This window comes from Acomys russatus, chromosome 7 (assembly GCF_903995435.1).
Source record: "Acomys russatus chromosome 7, mAcoRus1.1, whole genome shotgun sequence".
Classification (NCBI taxonomy): Eukaryota; Metazoa; Chordata; class Mammalia; order Rodentia; family Muridae; genus Acomys; species Acomys russatus.
In genome coordinates, this window is record NC_067143.1 from 67,088,056 (window position 1) to 67,111,856 (window position 23,801).

At 48.3% G+C, this 23,801-nt stretch overlaps 1 protein-coding gene across 1 annotated transcript in view; it reads left to right on the forward strand.

The window, feature by feature from the left end:
• Window positions 1-23,801, forward strand: part of Xylt1 (xylosyltransferase 1) — a 285,739-nt gene that overhangs the window by 258,785 nt on the left and 3,153 nt on the right. The window contains exons 7-11 of the mRNA XM_051149273.1: window positions 341-557; window positions 3,561-3,737; window positions 7,231-7,493; window positions 14,543-14,738; window positions 20,346-20,679. Of these exons, the coding sequence (XP_051005230.1) occupies window positions 341-557; window positions 3,561-3,737; window positions 7,231-7,493; window positions 14,543-14,738; window positions 20,346-20,679 (1,187 nt within the window). The remainder of the gene's footprint in view (window positions 1-340; window positions 558-3,560; window positions 3,738-7,230; window positions 7,494-14,542; window positions 14,739-20,345; window positions 20,680-23,801) is intronic.

Genomic DNA, 23,801 nt, shown 5'->3' on the forward strand with positions numbered 1-23,801 from the left:
TGTGTGTGTGTGTGTGTGTGTGTGTGTGAGTGTGTGAATCTCATAGCACTGTCCTAAGATGAGAGCCCACAAGCTGCATTCATTAAACTGCCACAGCAACCACTGCTGGGAGATATTTCTAGAGAAGGAGAGGCAGCACTAGGTTCTCCAGGCTCTGGTGAGTCTTCTGTCCAGTAGAGTTACTTGACTCCTGCCCCATAGGTGCTGCGCCCTGGATTACCCAGGAGGCACAAGGGTTAGACACACATGACATTCCCAGAATGCGCTCAGTAAATACAGTCACTACCTTGATGGCTCCGGGCTCTCTTACCCAGGTAGTAAGGCTGCTTGTTTCACCCAGGTTCATCCGGAAACAGGGCCTGGACCGTCTTTTCCTGGAGTGTGATGCTCACATGTGGCGTCTGGGGGACCGGCGGATCCCAGAGGGCATTGCTGTTGATGGTGGCTCCGACTGGTTCCTGCTTAACCGGAAGTTTGTGGAGTACGTGGCATTTTCCACAGATGACCTGGTGACCAAAATGAAGCAGTTCTACTCTTACACCCTCCTTCCAGCTGAGGTGAGTTCTGGGAACGATACAGGGCGGGGGAGGGGAGGGGAGATAGGTATAGCTTCAGCAGGGAGGGGAGATAGGTATAGCCTCAGCAGGGAGGGGAGATAGGTATAGCCTCAGCAGGGAGGGGAGATAGGTATAGCCTCAGCAGGGAGGGGAGATAGGTATAGCCTCAGCAGGGAGGGGAGATAGGTATAGCCTCAGCAGGGAGGGGAGATAGGTATAGCTTCAGCAGGGAGGGGAGATAGGTATAGCCTCAGCAGAGTGAAGATCTGCCAGTGTGACCCTGGCTCCACCAACTGTCCTCCAAACCATCAGATAATGCTGCAGATCCCTGAAGACCTTGACCTCATAGCAAGAACTGTGGTACACACGTAGTATCAAAGATGCTGACAACAGCCTTCATGGTCTCTGTGTGTACAAAGTTCAAAAAAAAAAAAAAAAAAAAAGCAGCCCTTGTTCAAGGCACTCAGCCCCTATTCATAATAGAAAAAAAAATCCTAATATTCTGATTTTTCTAGAAAAAGATGTTACTGCTATTTTGCAGAAAAAAAAAAAAAAAAAGTCTTGAAATTGCAAATCCCCGGATTGTTGACGACGGCCTTTGGAATTGTGCAGCGCATGCTAACAGTTCCAGGACACAGCCACATCAACTTTTAACACCCTCCAGTCATCAATCATGCAGTAAAGCAATAACCATTTTCAGCACCAGTAATTCCCTTTTTCATTTGAATACAGTTCTGTCACTCCTGTCACTCCCTGATAGTGTTGTCTTCATTGCGTGCGCACGCGCGCACACACACACACACACACACACACACACACACACGCACACACGCACGCACGCACGCACACACGCACACTCATAATAATCCAAAATTGCCCTGAGACAACCCAATGGGATCTCTTTCGCTGGCTCCTCTCATTGTCAGCCACATCATAGCCAAATGCTTAGGGCTCAGCCATTCCTGTGGAGCATACCGAATAAACCCCTGAATCTTTTGTGACACCATGGTGCGGCCCCCATTGCACAAGACTCCAGACCATTCTAAAACATCCTGGCACACCCTAATGTGTTGCCTGAAACATGCTAGAAGCCACCTTACCAGATCTGAGCCAAGCCAAGCTTCTAGCTTCGTGTCCCAGACCTCTAGCCAAATTTTATCCTGACTTTTAACCACAGGAAAACTCCAGTGCTGCTCTGTTTCCATGGAGCCCGTGACATTGCTCACATGTGGCTCTGCTTCGCCCGTCCTGGGCCTCCAGCTCTGATCACACAGCCTGTGGCAGACCGTGCATCTCCATGTACAGTTACCATGTATTATCAGGGCTTGGGCCAGCTTCACAGAGGGCTGGCTGTCTACACATCTCACTGTGAGAAACCCAGCCTCCCGGAGGCAGATTTTTTACTATTCTGCGCACATGTTAAGTCATCAGCTTTTAATCCTATTTCAGCGAAAAATCACCTTTTCTCTGCATTCTGATAACCCCCTCACCCATTATCTTGCAGGGAATCTCTGCATCGTTATAAAGGACACAGGGCAATTGGTAATTGATGGAAGAGAGGTGCCTCTGTGGGCTTGTAGGCAATTCGAGTTTAAATCCAGGTCCCCTGCCAATGTCATTAGCGTCACAGGAAGGCAAGCGAGTGGTGCTGAGTGGCAGGCAGAGAGAGCTTCATTTTGCCCGTCCACCCATTTAGAAGAGATTCTCGGGGAGTTTGGTTGTTCTCAGCAATATGGCAGCCGCACTGTCAGTACCCAAAGCTCTGAGTATGCTCACTGCCCGACCCCTGCCTCAGCGCTAAAACGTGTCCCTGGGGTCTCAGGCAGACCCTCTTCCTCCATTGTGCTATGTCTGCCTGTTTGTTCTTTCCTAGACAACTCTGGGGCTTAAAAGAAATCTAAAGGCTGTACCCATAAATTTGCAACAGTCAGACACATATATCCACCAACAGCTCCCCCTGGTCCCCCGGGGGACCAGAGCCCAGAAGAAAATGTATTCTCTGGTTGGCAGAGATTGTTAAAAATCATGTTGAAATAGAAAGCTCTCTTCTCCTTCTCTCTCCCAGCATGCCGGTGGCTCTAACGAAACACTGTATATCTCCTCTCTGTGCCTTTTACTCCCAGCATTACTTCTTTATCGGTGTCCTTGAAAGAACTAGCCAAGAGTGCAAAAATTAGGAAAGGATTGTAGGTCCTGGTTCAATACCACAGAAATTTGCAACCCACCTTTACTTGCATCATGTGGGCTCCTGGGTCAGCACCACGGACAGGAAACAACCCCTCAATACCACACTGTGGCCTTAGTGGTCCCTCAACAAGCACCATGGACAGAAAACACACACCTAATTCTCTGTCCTAATTGCACAGTGGCTCCCCGGTCATCAGCAGCAACATCTCTTCCACCCATTTTTTTCCCTTGTATTGTAGTAAAAATGATAGATGGGCCTTGATTTGTCACCATGGACAGTGAGCTTCTCCGCCCTTCCCACTGTAGTTGCACTGTGTGGGTGCACCCATGAGTCTGGCCTTCCTCACCCAGAGGTGAAATCCTAGCTCATTGGGCCATTGTTACAAATCTATTTCAGACCTAACTTGTTGGGTTCCAGTCTGGCTCTTTGCAAGCAAGAGCCCCTTCCAGCCTGTAGTTTCCTGGGAAGCTGCCCCCGTGCCCATGTTTGCCTCTGGTCCCTATTTGTTGATACATTCTGAGAAACACTTCCTATTTGTTAAGCAGACAGCGGATGTCCAGGGTGATAAAGGCACAAGTGAGGGAATGTTGAAGGCAAGAAATTTGTAGGTAGAATTAGCCAGTGAAGACTGAACAGATATCTGTACCCCGAGATGGACTGGTATGGCCGCTGACCCTGTGGGCCTAAAGAGAGACTTGATGCTGGTGTCCCGTGGAGCCCTTTGCACTTGATGGTCCTCGGGAAGGACATGCTAACCCAACACACTTGGTTGTGTGCCACTGGGCTCTCAGGATGCACCCTTTTCTCCCCTGCAGTCGTTTTTCCACACGGTCCTGGAGAACAGCCCCCACTGTGACACCATGGTGGATAACAACCTGCGCATCACCAACTGGAACCGCAAGCTGGGCTGCAAGTGCCAGTACAAGCATATTGTGGACTGGTGCGGCTGCTCGCCCAACGACTTCAAGCCCCAGGACTTCCATCGCTTCCAGGTGAGCCCACTTGCCCCACCACCCCCTTCCAGAAGACCACAGTAAGCCTTTAAGGCCAGACATATGGGCCATCTTATACTCACGGCCCAATCTAGCTCTCAACAGCAGTTAGCGAGCATATGCCCCACATCCAGTGGCTGAAACATGCTCCTCAGATTGACCGAGGATCCTCCCAAATAGCCCTGCCACTTGTGTGGTGTGTGTGTGTGTGTGTGTGTGTGTGTGTGTGTGTGTTGCTGCTATTATGATCCTTCCATCTTAGAGACGAAGAAACTGAGAAAGTTCGGAAGCCTTGTTCGTGAGCACACATCTCAGGCTAGGTAGATGGCTCAGTGAGTAAGACTGAGTTGCTGCACAAGCATGGCGACCTGAATTTGGATCCACGCCACCCACAACAGAAGTCTGGAATGGCTGAATGTTTTTGAGCCCAGTGCTGAGGAATTGGGACTACGGGAAGTTCCATGAGGTGTGACAGCCAGTGGACTAGCTGAAAAGAGATAAGTGAAAGAGCTGTCTCAAGGCAGAGAGCCCTAGTTGGGGACCCTCCACATCCTCTTGCAAGCTCCATACACACATGCACGGGTGTTTGCACCTGCACCCACATGTGCACATGCAGACAAACACTTCACACACACACACACACACACACACACACACACACACACACACATACATAGATCCATGCAAGCCCATACACACAAATAAAATCTTTAAAAAAAAAAAAAAAAAGAAACATACTCTTTTAGAAGACTAAGCTCTGGTGAGAGAATAGCAGGCAGAGATGGAAGCCATCTTGCCAATGAGGCTGATAGCCAAATAAAGTGACAGTGGTAATCACCCAACAGCGACTGATGATCATAACCCATGCCTCTGCACCCATTTCAAAGACAGGGAGACTGCGACTGGAACAATTGGGTAGTATGCCTAAAGATGAGCACACGTAGGAAGAAGAAGAGGGCAGGAACTCGAGTGGGCTGACGCCCTAGTGCTGTCCAACCCCGCTCCAGAACAGACATCCCAGGACTCAGGAAGTAAAGGTGATGAGGTGTTGAGCATCACACCTAGGGTGTTTCTTTCTTAACGGTTTCCTGCTCACTCACCAGTCTGTCCTACAGGGACGTAGTAGAAAGAGCTTAGGTTTGGAACTGTGGGATTTGGTACAAGCGTCAGGCTATTGGTTCCCTCTATACGACTCATGTCTTCATCTGCAGAAGGGCTTTGATGACCCTGCGTGGCTGAGTTGTCACGGGCCTAGGACAGTGTTCTCAGTGTCACTGTTGGCAGCTATTAGTCCTCTGAAGGGCACACAGTGCTTGCTCCAGAGCAACGGTTGACCAGAGTGAACTGCTGAAGGGGCAGAGCTGTGTTTTATCTCTGTCCAGTTCTGGGCCATGGGTCAGCACACCACAGGTCCCTGCCTACCCTTATAAACGAAGCTCTGTTGGAGCACAGCCACCACTACTGTTCATGTACTGCTTTGCCTCTGGATGTTTCCATGTTTCAGAGTTGAGAAGTTTGAACGCTTTACATATTTACTGTTTGGTCCTCTGCTGAAGATGTCTGTGAGGCCCTGCCTTAGAAATAGTACAGTGCTTACAAATGGCAGGTGTTTTGAGTTGTATTTCCTTAGATACACATGTGTGTTTATTAGTGTGTGTGGGGGGGTGTGAATGTGCTTGTGTGTGTGTGTGTGTGTGTGCGTGCAGAGACCACCTTCAGCTGTGGTTTTTTTTCTGCACAGTCTGCTGTAATATTCAGTTCTTTAGGCCAAACATTCTCATATTCGTGAGATTCAGCTAAGCCTACTTGCGAACGTGCACCATGATGTAGCCGTGGACTGTTGACTTTCCTGCACAGGTGATTGAACTCTCACCTGAGTTATCTAGCCCGCTCTTCTGTCCTTAATTGCATATGACCTCAGGGTTCTCAGGGGGAGGCTAGACTATACAGCCTGGGGAACTGTGACACAAAGAGGCTCTATCTGTGCAGCGATGGTGCCATCATCCCTGCTGGGTGCCGAAGTAACCTAATAAACACACTGGCTCCCCAGGGGGAGGAGCATCGGTTTAACTGAATTCCGGGTTGTCGCTGAGGTCTCACGAAGAGGGAGTGCGCTATTTAAGTCTCCCCAGGGGAGGTGTTCTAATGATGGTACTCATGAAGTGGGGTCTCTCACTGAACCCAGAATTCCAAGATTCAGCTAGGCTGGCTGCGCAGCAAACCCCAAGGATCTACCTGTCTCTACCCTTCCAGCTCTGGTATTTCAGGCAACATCACTGGACCCAGTGCTTTTACAACAGTCCAGAGATCCAACTCAAGCCCTCCGTCACGCATGCACAGCAGAACTGTCACTAACTGAACTGTCTACCCCAGTCAGTGTGGATTGTCCCTTGGACTTTCACTCCTACCTCTTCATCCTGGATCAGCCACTGATTTCCTTACATCTGCGGATAAACAAATCCTTCCCCCTCTGGGCCCCTTTCCAGGAGTTTTCAGTTCACGTGGCACACGTAAGCAACTGGCAATTTCATCTGAGATTTCCATTTCTAAGCGTCACCCCCAGAATTGTTGACTGGATAGAGACAATGCAAGGGCTGTGTGTTTGTCTGCTCAGATCACCAGCCCATCCTTACCCTGGGATTGGCTGTATGGAGTCTCATTGGTGCTAGGAAAACAGCTGCTGGCTGAAGGGAAATTTTCATTTCCATTGTAAAACGTTTATCCGGCAGATCTGTGGTTCTGAAACTCAGGGTTAACTGAGTCAAAGGATAAGACTAGAATGGAAGAGAGGAAGGATCGTAGGCAAAGTGGGATCCCATATGTGAGTGACTGGGATGCTCCTAGCCCCTGGAGAGTGTGACGTGTCCTCCCCTGGAGCATCCCTAGTGAGCCCACAAACCAGCTAAAGATGCCAGGGGACACCAGAGAGTGATGAGGATGAGGGCAGGAAGAAGAGCCTACGTCTTGCCTAAAGGGATGGGCTGCCATTCCAGCCTACCTACGATTGCCGCTTCAGAGTGGGACCTGGGCTTCCCACAGCAGTTGCCGTTTACAAGGAAGCCAGAATGGCCTCCGTGAACCTTCCACTCTGTAAATATTGCCAGTGGATTTGATTTTAAAGCATTCTTTCAGCCAAGTAAAAATACATCCGTGCTGGGTCGCTCATCCGTGGCCTTCACTAAAAAACTAAAAGCCAGCCTCACCCTGAACACCTACGATTCAATTTACTTCAGGGTCATTTGAGTGTCAGTCCCTAAGTGCCCACCATGCTTTGATGCCTTACAGGCACCAGCTTCATCCCACCCTCATCCTGACCTGTTTTATAGAGGGTGGAATGGAGACCAGGTCATGGAGTCCCAAGGCTGGAGTTTGGGGCTAGAAGATTTACTTGCCTCTCCTTGCAGGATATAGGATGAGCGAAGATAGCCCCTACTGCTTGATAATAAAACTCGGGGTTTTTTTGCTTTTGCTTTTGTTTTCCTCCTGAGCACAGCAGACAGCCCGGCCCACCTTCTTTGCTCGAAAGTTCGAAGCCATAGTGAACCAGGAAATCATTGGGCAGCTGGACTCTTACCTGTACGGGAACTACCCCGCGGGCACGCCAGGCCTCCGCTCCTACTGGGAGAATGTCTACGATGAGCCAGACGGCATCCACAGCCTCAGCGATGTGGCTCTCACCCTGTACCATTCCTTCATTCGCCTGGGCCTGCGAAGGGCTGAGTCGTCCCTCCACACAGACGGAGAGAACAGCTGCAGGTGAGCCGGGTGCCACTTGGGTCCCTGGCAGAGCAAGGTGCTGGCTAACGCCGCCATGCTTCTCCTCTTCCTGGCCCCGTCCCGATCACCACACGAGCCCCTCCACTCCGTGCTAGGCCTCTGCTTCTTCTGACTGCTTCGTCCTCCTAACACAAGTGTAAGACTGACCCTAATCACACTGTCCATTTAAGTCATCCTTTATGCTGCCTGCATCCCCCTCCGTCTCTTCTCCCCTTCCTTCCTTCCTTCTTCCCCTCTTGCTCCCTGTGATCCCAAATGGCCTGTCTTCCTTGCCTTTTCTTTTCTTTTCTTTTCTTTTTTTGCAAACAGTATCTCCCTGTGTCACCCCCCCTTAAGCTCACTGTGACCCTCCAGCTCCAGCCCCCACACACTGAGATCATAGGTGTGCACCATTATATCTGACCGTCCTTGTGACGGTATTTCACATGCCAAGCGTTCAGCGGCTTCCCCACGACCTTGGTGCCCCGGTGGCCCTGACTAAGCTATCACAATGGTTAACAGTGAGTGTTCCGGTTCAGAGGGAAACCATGTCATTACCCGTCTCATTGCTGTCCCATTGTGTCTCTTTGTTTACGGTCCCTGTTACTGCTTAGTTTACCTTTCCCAGTCATTAAGGCTGCCGAGTCCCCACCCTGTCAGAAGCTTGTGTGTGCTGCGATGGATGTATGTGTACATATTCCTGTAACTGCAGAGACCAGAGACCAATGTACCTCGATCATTCCTCACCTCATTTTCTTTTTCACATTTTCAGAAGAGTGTGTGTATCTACATGTGTCTTTGTGTGGGTTATGGGGATATGTGTATGTGAATGTGGATGGCCGGTGTGAGTGTGTGCATATGTGTGCATGTGTGTATGTGAGTGTGTGTGCATGTGTATGTGTCTGTGTGTGCATTGTGTGTGTGTGTATGTGTGTATGTGAGTGTGTGTGTGCATGTGTGTGCGCGTGTATATGTGAATGTGTGTGCATGTGTATGTGTCTGTGTGTGCATTGTGTGTGCGTGTGTATGTGAGTGTGTGTGCATGTGTATGCATATGTGAGTGTGTGTGTGCATGTGTGTGCGTGTGTGTATGTGTCTTGTGTGCATGTATGTGTGCGTGTGTATGTGAGTGTGTGTGTGTGTCTGTGTGTGCATGTGTGTGCGTGTGTATGTGAGTGTGTGTGCGCATGTGTGAGTGTGTGTGTGTTTAGATAGGGTCTCTCGCTGAACCTGGTACTCACTGATTCAGCAAGACTGCCCAGCAAACCCCAGGGGTCCTCCTGTCTCTACCTCCCCAGCGCTGCCAGTGCAGGCGCACACCACAGTTCCTGGTTGTTGTGTGGGTACTGCGGCTCAGAACTTGAGTCTTCTCACTTACATGGCACGTTTACCAACCGAGTCATCTCCCAGTCTCTCTCCGGGATCAGGGAGCTCCTGACACCCCCACCCCAAGCCGAAGGAACATCACCTCCAGCAGGCCCATCACATGTGACTGTGCCACCTAGTAGCAATGTCAGCGAGTGTCTTTCCCCCTTGCCAGTCTGTGGGAACCACTGACTGTCTGCCCAGAATGCAGTGCAGTGCCCCAGACTTGGGAGGCCACTGTCCCTCTCAGTTTAATCATGAGCTCCCTAGAACCTGCAAGATAAACGGTCTTAGAGGAAATTCCAAAAGACACTCCCAATTTATTTAGGGTTGTTGAAACTTTCTCCTGGTACTTGCTTTGGAATGAAGCGAGCCATCTAGTTGCCTCAGGCCCAGGGTCCTTTGGCTTTTCTCCTTCATTTTTTATTGTGATGAAGCTATTGTGCCTTGCCGTGGGCAAAGCCATGTATTTATGAATCGGAGGCTGGGAATAAATCAGGACAAAGGACCCTTATCCCAAAAAGGCAAAGGAGAATGCATTGCTACCCGTGGGGCATCTAGGGAAATAGCAAGTGCCTTTCATCTGATCTGGACATTTCATGCACACTGTGCGTTTCCAGGCTGTGGTACAACCTTTCATGGAACAGTGCTTATTGATTCACTTTCTCATTATAACATAATGCATGTGCTCTGCAGAAATGTGTGATACAGCAGATTCAAACATAAGAGGACGAGGAAATAGAGGCCACTTCCGATCCACCACGCACGGATTGGGGCGCCATTATGTTACTACAAAACCTCAACTCAGATGCCAGCAAATAATATAGTACTTGTGAGTCAGCGCGATCCCCATAGGGGGCGCTGTGCACACCAGTCTAGACCTTCTGAGCTCTATGCTCGCGGGCATCAGTGTCATCCCTGCAGGCACCATCGTGCACACTACAATGTACCTGCAAGTCAGAATGAGGCCTGCAGGAGGCGCTGTGCACACCAGCCTAGATCACTTGCTTCAACTCTAGCCCAAACTGGTCAAAATATCAACTTGGAATTGACTACCAAATCACCTTTTTTTTTTTTTTTCCCAAGGCAGTCAGAAACCCAAAACTGTATGTTGCTTTATTTTTTTTCCCCAAAGCTCCTCTTATTTAAATAGGGGGTGAGAGAAACATACCTGGGGCCAAGCAAATGTTCCCACTGCATTCTGGAAATTATTGTACTGCCTCTTGGCACTTTTCCTTTTTCTTAGTGCAGTTGTTGTTGTCATTACTTAGGGATGGAGTAATGTGACCTTAAGGTGCAAAGAGGACTTTGTGTTCCATATCGGGCGACATGGTCCTCAGATGTACTTAAGAAGCACAAAGCTAGAGGGGATGCTAGCTTCTCACTCGGTCAGCAATCATTGCTGAATACCTACCGTGTACCAGGCTGTTTGTCAGGCATTAGACATTCACCTCTCACCCAGACAGACCTGACCCCGAGGTCCTTGCCTTCACGTTCTAGTGTGAAGACACACAGTTTACTCATGTGCACACACATACAAAGAGATACAGCTAAAACTACCAATAAGAACAGATGCTCTACTGGGTTGTAAGACAGTTCTCAATAAGCATAAAAGCAAGGTGTGGCTCAGTATACACTCACCAGAGGAGAAGAGCATCCCCAGCAGAGAGGATGTCCTGTACAAAGACCCTGAGGCACAGTTGAGCTCGGCATATCCCAGGATGCCGAAGTAAGGTGCCTGTGGCCAGAAAGTGGTGTTGGGCAGAGAGGAACAAAACAGAGAGAGAGAGAGACAGACAGACAGATAGACAGAGAGAGACAGAGAAAGAGACAGAGAGACACAGAGAAAGAGACTGAGAGAAAGACAGAGAGACAGAGAAACAGAGAGACAGAGACACAGAGAGAAACAGACAGTGCTTTGCAATCCAGGTAACAGGTTTGAGTGTAGCTGCAAGTGTTACGCGCAGTGCTTGTGGCTCATAAGGAGGCAAAACCATTGTGACAGTAAAGTGATCCTGCAGGGCCCCCATGGGAGCATGATGGAGGCTCAGGCCAGCCTCTGGCACTGTTCAGGAGAGCAAGGGGTGGAGTCAGACAACAGATTACTCCAGTTGTTGGAGATGGCTCTGGCGGAAGGCCTTGTCTCAAAGCATGAAGACTGAGTTCAGATCTCCAGCCCTGGAGCACCTGCCTATAATCCCAGCCATGGTGAGAGGGAAGAGGGAACCGGTGGGTCCCGGAGCTTCTCCAGCCAGCTAGCCTAGCCTAAGCGACAAAGTTCCAGGCCAAAAAGAGACCTCATCTCAAACGAAAGGCAGAAAGTGCCCGACGACTGAGGCCCAAGGCTGTCCACTGGCCCCAACAGGCACAGTGTGCACACACTCATCAAACACCCCCACATGTATACACCCAAAAATACACACCGAGACACACACACACACACACACACACACACACACACAGAAGAAAGTAAGGAAAGGCAAACAATAAGGCAACAGATTACTCCAGTAATCAACCTTCACTCGTGTTCTTGACATTCGGTGGCACCCAGGATAATAAACCACTCCTTCGGGACGTACTGTCACCTTTGACCTCCAGGCACCAAGCTCTCCTGTCTATAACCACACCCACCTCACAAAACATACACTAACAGCATGCTGCCTGTGGACCTCTGGGACAGTCCCTCATAACAGACCAGGCTTGGGAATTCATAATCATTTCCTTCGTGTTCACACGTGAGTCAGCTGGACCATCTTCCTGCTAGTCTGGCCCTGCCTCCGCTCTGAGTCTGTAGCCAGCCGCAGGTCAGAAGGGCGGTTCTACGGTTCTTAGCTGGCAACTGTCGCCTAAACCACAGTGGCATGGCCTCAGACAACTTCCGGGTCTCTCTTCTGTTACCAATGGCTCATCTTCCCACAGGCTAGCCAAAGCATGCTCTCATGGGAACCCAAGGAAGAAGGCAGATGCAAGGATGGCGAGGCCTGGATCAGAACAGCCATGGCACCACTTCCCTTGCTATTGGCCAAACATGACCAGGAGGTGGGAAATAGAGGACTCCATCTCACCATTGCAAAGAAAGCCGCAGTGTGCTCCAGATGGTGGAGACATGGGGCTTTGGGGATGTCTCTGCAGGAGGACACAGACTCTTCCACGCCTATATCAAGGGGTCCAAGCACCACAAGGGACCAATTTCATTTAAACTAACTAAAATTAAGCCAAGAATGATGGCAAACACCTGTAATCTCAGCATATGGATGTGAAGACAAGAAAATCAGGAATTCAAGGTCATGGTTCACTATGCATTAAATTAGATGCCCACCTGGGATGCATGAGACCCTGTCAGAAAAGAAAATCATAAGACTGTGAAGATGGTTTAGTGGGTAGAATGCTTATTACTCAGGCATGAAGACCTGAGCCCAGATCCCAAACGCCCACGTACAAAGCCAAGTGCAGCAGCTGTAGTCTCAGCACTGACAGGCAAACTGGCGCATTCATGGGCCTTACTGGCCAGACAGTCTGGCTAATTGGTGAGTTCTGGGTTCAGTAAGAGAGAGACCTGGTCTCAAAAGTAAGTTGGGGAGTTATAGAGAAAGACAGCTTACATTACCTTTGGCCTACACACACACACACACACACACACACACACACACACACACACGTGCATTCACTCATGCACGTACATACATGTACCACACATACACAAATTAAATTAAATTTAAGAATAATGAATGAACCGACAATAAAAACTGTGCCCACATCTCAAGTGCTCCTCAGTGGCTGGTGGCTACCATATTGGGCAGCACAGATCCGCAACTCCTCTGTCACCTGAGGAAACACTGCCAGACGGCCAAGCAACTGCAATAGCACAATGTCCTAGGCTCTTCCCCCCCCCCCACACACACACAAACACACAATGATCACATTAAAACTGTGCCAGCAGGAGCCGTGGAGACCCAGAAATCTGAAGGTGGCGCAGGCTCTTTCTGCAGAGTCCCAGAGGCATCCTGGTAACAAGGCAGTGATTTCGGGAGATGCTCCAACGTGGGAAGCAGGCTTCCCCCGCCATTCTAATTGAACATAAAGACTTAAAACTCCAGATCGGAAGCAGAGGGAAGCCTGCATTTAGCAGAGAGGGGACAGTGATTTGTGGAGTGCTGTTATTAGGGAGCCACAGCAGACACAGCGCTATGCAATTTATACACTGCAGAAGCAGCAGCTTTTTATTTTGCAAGTGGAGAGTCGCTGGTCTCCAAGGCTCCCTCTTCCCTTCTGCTTTTAGCTCCCCAGTTCCTCTTCGCTGCTGCACTTTCCAGCCCTATCTAGCCAACCAACCTGTGCAGACCAAAGGCATGCAATTTAAGACAAGCTTCTTATGGGAAACTGGGTGTTTGCAAGTGTGTGTTGGCAGTAGTTTTTAGAAAAAGAAAAACAGTTTGGGTTCATTAGAGCCCACTTAAGGAAGAGAAGAACAAGAAGATAAATCAGCGTTCCTGACAATCTTAGGTACCAGATATAGTTTTAGAGGTGTGTGTGTGTGTGTGTGTGTGTGTGTGTGTGTGTGTGTGTGTGAATATGAATTCCAAAATAATGACAGATACATTACTATCTATTATTAATTCCTCAATAGATCACTGGTTCTCTAAAATACTATCTGCACATGACACACTATCATATGCACAGACACACAATCTTATTTTCAGAGACATGTGCAAGTGCACAGGAAGTCCAATGGAGCAAAGGCATAGCACATGTGTTATAATTCCAGCTACGTAACATTCACGGGGATGTGGGGTGGTGGCTCTGTTAATAAAGTGCTCGCCACCTGAGTGTGAGCATGAGTTCAATTCCCCAGAGTCCACATTTCAAAAACCAGGTATGGTGGCAGGTGCTTCGTTACCTTAGCACTGGGGAGGTAGAGAGACGCAGACCCCTGGGGCTCACTGACCACTTGACAAACTGCAGGTCAATCATAGAACCTGCCTCTAAAAGCAAGGTAGGGGCTGGAGAGATGGCTCACAGGTTAAGAGCCCTATCTGCTCTTCTAGAGGTCCTGAGTTCAATTCCCAGCAACCACATGGTGGCTCACAACCATCTACATGAGATCTGGCGCCCTCTTCTGGCTGACAAGTGAACATGCAGGCAGGATATTGTGTGCATAATAAATAAATCTTTAAATAAATAAATAAATCAAGGTAGAAGGCACCTAAGGAATGGCGTCTGTGGGTCAGAGTTAGCCTCTTTGTGTATGCACATGCACCTTCCATACACACAGTAGTAGCCAGCCCACTAGGTAACACGTATACAAATACGTTCATAGGAAATGAGGCTGCAGGAAAAGACACCAGCAGAAGCATCCAGGCAGCATTTCACTGTCTGGTACCCGGCACCAGAGGACTCAGTAGTTATCTGTGAATTGCTGTTATTTATGGGAAGGGGCACCAAAAGCAGTAGTTTCTTTTCTTCGTTGTACTTTCCTATAGTCAGCGTGTTTTACATCTATCACTCTGGTTTAAAAATGATTTGCAGCCACTTAGACCCTAGTTTCATAGATTGCAGCTTTCAGACTGATGCAGACTGTGGTGAGTGAAGTTTAGACAGGGGCTATTCTAGGAGTCAGACCACCGTGGAGTATGGGAGGCTCACAGTAACACCAAACATCTCATATCCTGATCCCGTGGTTTCAGGTACTATCCAATGGGCCACCCAGCATCTGTCCATCTCTACTTCCTTGCTGACCGCTTCCAGGGCTTTCTGATCAAGCACCATGTGACCAACCTTGCCGTGAGCAAACTGGAGACGCTGGAGACGTGGATGATGCCAAAGAAAGTCTTCAAGATCGCAAGTCCCCCCAGTGACTTTGGGAGGCTTCAGTTTTCTGAGGTAAGAGGCCAAACAGTGTCAGCCTTAACTGTCTCTTGCCAAGCTCTGTGCTTCACCCGACACTTAGAGCTGCTGGAGATGGAGGAAGAGGGCGTTGGGAGAGCCCTTAAGATGAGTTTATTATAGTGGTGTGTTTTGAACGGCATCAGCTTGGGAGTATGGTCTCTTGTTTTAGGGGGAAATCTCTTCTCTTAATTTTGCATCCTGTCCATTGATTTCTTCTAAGTCTGCTTTAGTAACGAACCAGTAACAAGACAGCTTCCTCATGAAATCATGTCATTAGTGCCATTGTATGGATTGGATAAGTGAGGCATATGGACATCCAATTATTTTCTCAAAAACCGCTAAAACATGGGGGGGGGATCAAGAAATTGACCCCATATCTCACTGGCCTCAAATTCCATGCTTCGTTTTTTTGCCGCTCTTTCCCCCTTGTTCCTAACCCAGGGGCTAGCTCCTAGACTTAGGAGTAGGTGGACGCGTGGCCGTGTAAACAAATGAATAGACAGACCAGTGGGTAGAACTGATTGGTAATTAGATGAACTGTCAAACAAACGGGTGGAGGACAGAGGCGCGGGACGATAGGTGGGTGTGTGAATGGACAGATGGGGCTGATGAGGGACAGATGGACAGACAGATGCAGGGTGGAAATGTAGGCAGTGGGGTAGGTGAAGGTGGATGATGGGTGGATGGATGGATGGATGGACATACAGATGCATAGATGGACAGATTCATTACAAATGGACAGACATGTAAATGGATGCCCATGTAGGCACAAGGTTGATGATGGATGGATAGATGGATGGATATACAGAAGTGTGGCAGGACGATGGATAGGTGTTTGGATGGATGGGTAGATGAGTGGACAGAAGTGTCCAGAGATGGATGAGCGGGAGAGTGTGAACTTGTATGGATCCAAAGAATGTTGCTCCCTTCTACTCACAATAACATCAGCTTTTAGAAATATTTTCAGTTTGGGAGAGAGCTTCCTGGCCACACCCTTGCCACATCTTCCCTGCTTGCAGGCCCTGAAGGCCCTATATGATCTGGATACTGTTTGCCTTTCCAGCCCTGCCCAGTACTGTGCTCTCTTGCTCACATTTTCTGCATCTTTGTCAAACAGGATGTCCTTATTCTTGACTTGAGTCTGTCAAGTCCCTTTACCTGTAGTGCTTTCTCACAGGTTGTTCTCGTTTTTGCAACCCTCTGTTTTTAAAACATTCTGATCTAAATCCAAGGAGGTACCTTGGGAGACACCTTCCCTGACTACCCCCTTTGTGTCACAACAGCAGCACTATATACCTGCTACTCCCTGAGTTGTCTCTTTTAGAATTTACCTTATGATGTTATTTGCTGATATGAACAGGTCTTGATTGTGCACCAGGGAGAGCTGGACCTCTGTCTGTCACTCGCTGCGGCATCCTCTGCACATGTCATTAGCAAAGCAGTCGTGTCATCAGTGCGTACTGAATACCTTTGAGTGAATGTGACTGCTCCTGGAGCTGGGAAATGCTGGAAGGAAGGTCTGGGGCATCATGACGCATGCAAATGAGTCTGTGTGCCAGGTTAAGGATGAAGGGTGGCCTTTGCTATGCAGGAACTTGAGGGTCTGGGAGTATGAGGGGAGAAATCGTGCCTGATTATATTTCCTTGCTAGTCTTTCTCCACCCACTGTAGGCCTATTTTTGTTCTGCCCCCCTCCTTGCCCCCAGATGAATAGATCTCCATGTCAAACAAGCAGCATGGGTGAGCTTCTCGTAAACTCATGTTTAAAAAAAAAAAAAAAAAAGTTTCATGGAGATTGACTGGCTCTGAGCTGCTATGGCAGCCAGCTCCATAAATTACTGGAATCAGCAAGGCAATTAGATGTTGCTCCAATTGGATTCTGTTCTGGGGGCCCAAGCAGCCTATTGAAGACATTAATGTCCCATTAAAGAGATGAATGCCTGATGTCTGGGCTTTCCCTGTTTATCAGCCTGCTGGTGGGTCCCTGGGTACCTCTGGCAGTGACAAGAGATGTTGACCACAGCATGTCTCGTAATGTGTGAGCGTTTCCACTTATGGGTCCTCCAATCCTTGTGAGAGGACAACCAAGCTCTCCATCAGCTATGCAGGTAGGGGAGGCAGGAGCCCTGACATTGTACGTAGAATGTTTATAGTTGTTCTTAGTTCATGTCAACAAGGGTACAGAATTAAATAAGAAGGAAGGAAGACCTACAGGGCCGCTTATAAACTATTAAGAGTATAGTGACAAATGGTCAACTTAGATAAATTTCTCTAGCATGGCTGCCCACGCCACTGGTTGGGAAAGGGGATGTTTACTAAAGACCTACAATATGTTAGATTCATGAGAGCTTGCAATGAACCAGACAAGGTGTCTGCTGTGATGGTGCTGAATAGGAGGCAGACAAGCAGTGAGGGAAGAAAATAAAACAAAACGGTTTCATCTAATGGCAAGTATTGCAGAACAAAAGGAAATTCATTTATGCGGTTGCTCAGGCTCCGGAGGCTGGTGAGGGCAATCTCTGATAGGATGGCTTCTTCTGCAAAGCTTTTTAAAAAAGAGCCCAGGTTCAAGCTGGAACTTGTAAAAGGACCATATCTAGAATATTCTGAGTGGAGAACCCTGAGATCGGCTGAGCAGGGACTTGGCATGCTAGAGAAGAAGCAAAGCCAGTGCAGCTGGGCATGGTGCATGAGAAAAGTGAGAAAGGCCAGTGTGAAGGGCATGGTGGATAAGATGGACAGAGGTGGAGATCGTGCTGAAGATGACGGGGTTAGGAGCTGAGGAGCGGTATGGTCGACTTGAACTGGAATATTTATGGAGTCTTCTGCAGTAGCCCATTTTGTAATGAATGGTTGTAGACTTTCACCCTGGGGCCAAGTGAAAGATAACAGACGTGACAGGTGTTACACAATCAGGACTGTATGTGAGTGTGATCCCCTCTCCTCACACTTTGGACATTCCTTACACACCTTAGCTTAAGACAAGAAACCTTTTTTTTTTTTTTTTTCCAATCTGATTCACGCTCTCCTGCTCAAGTGACTCTGTTTAAGAACACAGATTTCAAGGTAACTGTCCATCTCCATTCCTTTAGAGAATACAAGAGCAGTGTTCTAGAGAGTTCTCTGACCAGTTACAAATTCATTTTGTATGATCCCTTTTTTCGTGACCACTCTTCCTTTTTATTAGCAATGATACAAGACCAGGGTCCAGAGTGGGGGTGTATAGAGAAGCCAACTCAGCCCTAATCATTGAGTGTGTGTTCAAGCTCAAGGTAGGAAGTAGGTGAGCAGATGGACAGACAGATGCACAGACAGAATGACTGATGAATGATAGAGCCGTGCACAAATACTTAGACATGATGGATGGATGGATGGATGGACGGACGGACGGACAGACGGACGGACAGGCAAATAGATGATCCATTATTAATAGGCTTCTGAACTCCCACAGCAAGTCATTGACACTAATGGGCATTGTTAAATTTTCAATCCTGGCCTAATAATTGTTTATTATTAGGCCTATGATTATTATTACGGCAGTATAACCCGCTAGTAGTCAATCAGGACACAGACACCTGTTATATTTTAAAATAGCCTTAGTTAACCTGGGCAGGGCAGATATTAATCCCCTAAACTACTTTCCATAGTAGGACAGACATGGGATCCCTGTCTCAATCCCATGCCATCTGCTTCTAACAATTTCTGGCAAGCTACCTCCCATCCATAATCCCAAATACTTGCTAATTATCATCAACTGGGCCAAGTCTCCATCCACACCGGCCACTTGCTTCTCCTCCATCTAACCCACGATGGCACCACCTTCTTCTCCTCCACTCTCTCTTCTTCTTCCCAAGATTCTCCCTGTCTCTCCAAGCCTGGGAACCTTAGCCACGCCCATCTCATTTGCCCTGCCCAGGTGTGACAGCTTTTTACTAATTAGCATCAAAATGCGTCAGACCAACCCCCAATGCTCTAAGCACCATTTTCATATGAGTATGTGCAGCAGATAGATGCCTCACCTCATGCCCAGCCCATGCAGGTCTTCAGTACTGACTGTGGAGCTGCATATTCCAGCTGAAGAGCATGGGTACCAATTGCAAGCAAGAACATGGAGAACGGAAGTCAGCTATCGTTTGCTGTGCATATACAGAACCCTCTCCAGTGGACTGTACAGCCACACTTTCACCTCAACTGGCACAAATGAACACACACACATACACACACATACATACATATACACACATACATACATACACACACATACACACACACACACACACACACAGCACCAGCTTTACACTGTGCTCAACATATGCCACTAGTATGCCCATGTGCAGTGACTTCAGAAGGACCAAGTTGCTCCTCTTTTTCAGAAGGACCAAGTTGCTCCTCTTTTTCAGAAGGACCAAGTTGCTCCTCTTTGAGAGAATCCCCTGCTCTTTTTTTTTTTTTTTTTTTTTTTTTTTTTTTTTTTTTCATAAGAAAAACCCTCATTTCAACATAGCTCAGCATCAAGGTTCTTTGTGCCTAATTCACTCTTTGTCAAGCAATTCAGTTATTGGGAAAACATTGCTTGAGCCCCTGTTGTGTGCTCCGGCCCTCTTGCGAGAATCATGAGAGCTGAGATCCATATATAGCAGGCTCTTCGCACAGGGCCTACCTTACATCAGAGAAAGGGGGTGTGCTGAGGTGTTCAGAAAGCCCTGAAGAGACCTCTCAGATGGGCTGGCTATGCAAAGGTGTGAGGAGGTTAGGGATTCCAGGCAGGGAAGATGCTTCGTGCTGAGGAGGACGTGGCTGGGTAAGCCAGGACTGAAAGAAGGCTCATCTGGAGCAAGATAGGAAGATGGCTGTCTCAGACCCATGCACAACAGGAAGCCCCAAGCAGCGAGGCAGCATATGGCCCCCTCCCTGACTCCAGAATGTGGCACACTGAAAGGAGGAAAGCCAAGAAGCTTGCTACCCAGCCGTGTAGCTGGTGTGTGGAAAGGTGGGTGTAGGGCACATCCCATCTCAGGGGTCCAGAGAAGAAAGCTTTGGAGATGCCAAACTGGACCTCCCTGCTGCAGTGATGTGGGATGCTGGGCTCTGGACCTCCCTGCTGCAGTGATGTGGGATGCTAGGTTCTGCTTCCAAGCTTCTGATGGGTTGCTCCAAAGCCAGGGCCCCATCCCTATTCAGAAGGAGCACCCCAAATTCAGTGTGTCATTGCTGGAACCAGAGGCCCAAGAGGAACCCAGCCTTACCGCCTGAGTGGCAGGGTGTTGCCTGGAATGAGATGCAGGGATACTGGGATGCAGGGATGCAGAGATGCAGGGTTGTGTTCACTCACACTTGCTTTCAACACAGGGTTTGGGGTTTTTAGTGAAAGCACACAGCATGGCTTTAACACAGAGGGGTGCTGGTTTAATGAAGGACTTTTGGGTGTTGGGGTCCCAATCTGGGCAGAAGTTCCATGTCTTCCATGTAAACGTGAGTCTCGGGCAACTTGGAACCTCGTTCTCCTCATCAGTGAAGTGAGTATGTCCAACCATCCAAGCAAGATCCTAGACTCTGGTCCTTCCTGAGACTCTGGTTTCAGGACCTGCTCTCCTGTTTCAGGTTGGCACTGACTGGGATGCCAAGGAGAGGCTGTTTCGGAACTTCGGCGGCCTCTTGGGACCCATGGACGAACCAGTGGGGATGCAGAAGTGGGGAAAGGGACCCAACGTGACTGTGACTGTTATTTGGGTGGACCCTGTCAACGTCATCGCAGCCACCTATGACATCCTGATTGAGTCTACTGCAGAGTTCACACATTACAAACCCCCTTTGAATCTGCCTCTGAGGCCTGGGGTCTGGACAGTAAAGATTCTCCATCACTGGGTGCCCGTTGCAGAGACCAAATTCCTTGTTGCACCTCTGACCTTCTCCAACAAGCAGCCCATCAAACCAGGTGAGTACCCTCGGGGTCCTTGCGGAGGAGAGAGTCCATCTCTCTGGGACACCCAGGATCCCACTTCCAACATGGAGCATGTCGCTGCCTTACAGAAAGCGAAGCATTTTAGATATTTTTTTCCTTCTTGTTTGCCCTGTAGAGCTGGCTCATTCCCTCCGTGCACACAGAGGCAATGCCATCTGTGTGGGTATTTATCAGCTGCTGGCCCACGGGACCGCCACAAGGCTCTGCTAATATTTAAGACAAGATGGGGACCAATCCCAGACACACACTGAGTTTTAGCCTGGCTTCTTGGCAATTTAGAAAATAATCATTACTGGTGGAATTCTGCTCATAGAAAATGTGATGCCCTAAGTAAGCAGGAGAAACCACCACGCGCTGGCGGAAGATATTTGCTCCCCAAAAATGTACTAAAAATATCCCACAAACAAGGGTTTGGCAATCAATGAGCCCTAGTCAACCATGGCCATTTCTTTTCTTAATAAAGAATGCCTTGCAGGAACATGGCCATAGCACTCAGAGACCCAGTGCCTGTGTCTGCTTTGGGGCTACAGTGGCAGATTCCAAAACTGGGGCAGAGACTGTGTTGCTTACAAATCAGAACCGTTTATCCCCTGAAGATGATGACTGCCATTGGCAGCTATAAAAGAGAGAGGGGAAAGGAAAGAAGAAGAGATAAGAAAGATTAAAAAAAGAAAAGAAAAAAGAGAGAGAACGCGAAAAAAGACAATTCCCCACATATGTATAATAATGTATAATTTTTTTTAAACTTACCTTTGTTAATAATGAGAGGTAATAATGAAAATTTAGAAGCAAAAGCAGTTCCAAAGTGGAAAAATACGTGCCAGTGGCAGTCAGGCAGTGTCATGGGGCAGGTCGGGGTGCGTAGGCATGTAGCCAAGGCCCCCCCGAAGGCTGAATGTGCAGGAGGAGCCCTTCCTCCTCACGCTTAGCATGCACACGCCTACCGCCCAGAAGTCCCACGTTCAAGTGCAGGGAAGAATTGTCACAGAGCTGTTGACAGTAACACAAGACCACAAGCAATCCACGAGTCCCCAGGCAGAAAGGCAGTGTGCAGTCTGTTTACACAGCCGAGCCCCGCGTGGTGAGACAGCAGCGGAGGCTGGTCACGTGCAACTATAAAGCATGCTGGGCGAGGGAACCGCATCACAGAGTAGGCCGTGCTTTAGCGTTGCTTCATTAAGGTTCAAAACCAGGAAGAGTTGATGATACGTTAGTTGCTTCAGGAATCATGCATCAGCACGGAGCTAAAGAGGAAAGAGGAGGTTATCAACACACAGTAGGCCTTTGCTTCCAGGGCGCATAGAGACCAGAGAGAAGGAGACTGCGCCTCTAATGGCCACCCACTTGTTTTTATTCCAGGCAAAGGGTTTATACTTGTATTTCTACTTTGCCCACACCTTCTTTTGTCAATAAAATCTTTTTTTTTTTTTTTTTTTTTTTTTTTTTTTTTTTTGGCTAAATTCTTACCCTTCAGTGGTGACCACTGTGGGCCGCTGGAGCACATCGTTCTAACGTCTTTCACAGTGTTTTAAGTCATAAGCAGAACCCTGTGTCATAAAGCACAGAAGCACAGGATGCCGTGGTGCCTTCTGTACCAAACAGGTCCTTTCTCGGTCATAGTGTGCAAGCTGCCGCCAGCCACAGAGAGTCCAGAGTTTAGGGGCCACAGGCTGTTCCTTCCTGAACAGGGTCCCTCTGTCATCCGATGATGGCATCATTGCAGAAAGTGCTACAGGGACAATTCTGGAATATGACATTGTATGTGCCCAGGCTCATAAGACAGATTCATAGAAACAGAATTTCTGAGATTCCCAGTACAGCCACCCCTTGTTGTCTGTACAGAATTGGTTCCAGATTCTTTCTTGATTATTAAAAACTGCATATGTGTCAGTGCCTTGTAGGAAAGGGCACAGTTAATTGCCTATAACCTGTACATTCTCCTGTTTACTGTGAATTGTCTCTGGATGGCTCATAGTGCCTAACACAATATGAACGTATACACATAGCTGTGGCATGTTGCTTGAGGGGTGATGAAAACAAGAAGAGCAATGTAGGCATGGCCAACAAACACACACACACACACACACACACACACACACACACACACACACACACAGAATTTTCCTCCAGGAATGTCCCTAAGATACAGAGAGAGATCTGTATCTGGCTGTCCATCTGAATGTTACACAATTCAAGCCCAGGAGCTAGATACATGTGACAGTCCTGCTTAATGGAAAGCAGTCTTGGCAGCTACCACGTGCTACACTGATAACGCAGGCCAGAAAGCAGAAAGACACAGATGTGTGATACGTGCCTGCAATCCCCAAAAATAGGGTTTTGGCATGAGTTCTGGCAGCTCTGCTAAGTCTTTGTATTGAACAAGCCAATACCTAGACACCTGACATTTTTGTGAGATTTGAAGTCTGGGCCCCTGCTCCACAATTAGCCAAGGCAGAACCCACCTACTTAACATCTTCAAGTGTCCCTTCACGGGTCATCCTTTCACATTCTTAAAGGTCTGAAAGCCACCGGTAAAGGAGAGAGGTGAGAATCGCGCATTCTCCCTGCCTCGGGTACAGCTGTGGGACCGCACACAGGGTGCTCTGGCCTACCGATACCAAAAACGGAACACAGGACCCTGCTGGTGGAACATTTCCTTCTGTTCTTTCCCTGGAGACGGGAGCTGTTCCCACTGTTCCCAGAAGGGCCTTGGGGTCAGTTTCATACCAGGGAAGCCGTTCCCCTGTTGGCAGTAATTGTATTTGTTAATGAGACAAGGAACACTGGGGTGGGAGTAATGCAATTTGTGAAATGATTCATCTTGAGTAATTTGCTATTGATGCGTCCCTGGTAATCTCAAGAAATCTGATGAGGTGGAATTGAGGAAAATTTAATTATGGAGGCGAGCATCCGAGCTGGTGCCATAATGCTATATCCCACATTAGCCTTATTTCTTATAAAGTGGTATGTTTTCTTTTTTTCCTCTGCATCAACCACAGTATTTTGCTTCCAACATTTCAATGTCTCTTAGCTGTTCCTTTTGCTTTGAATTGTCCTTCCTTTTGTCAGCCTGGGCATCTCTCAGTCACCTCCTC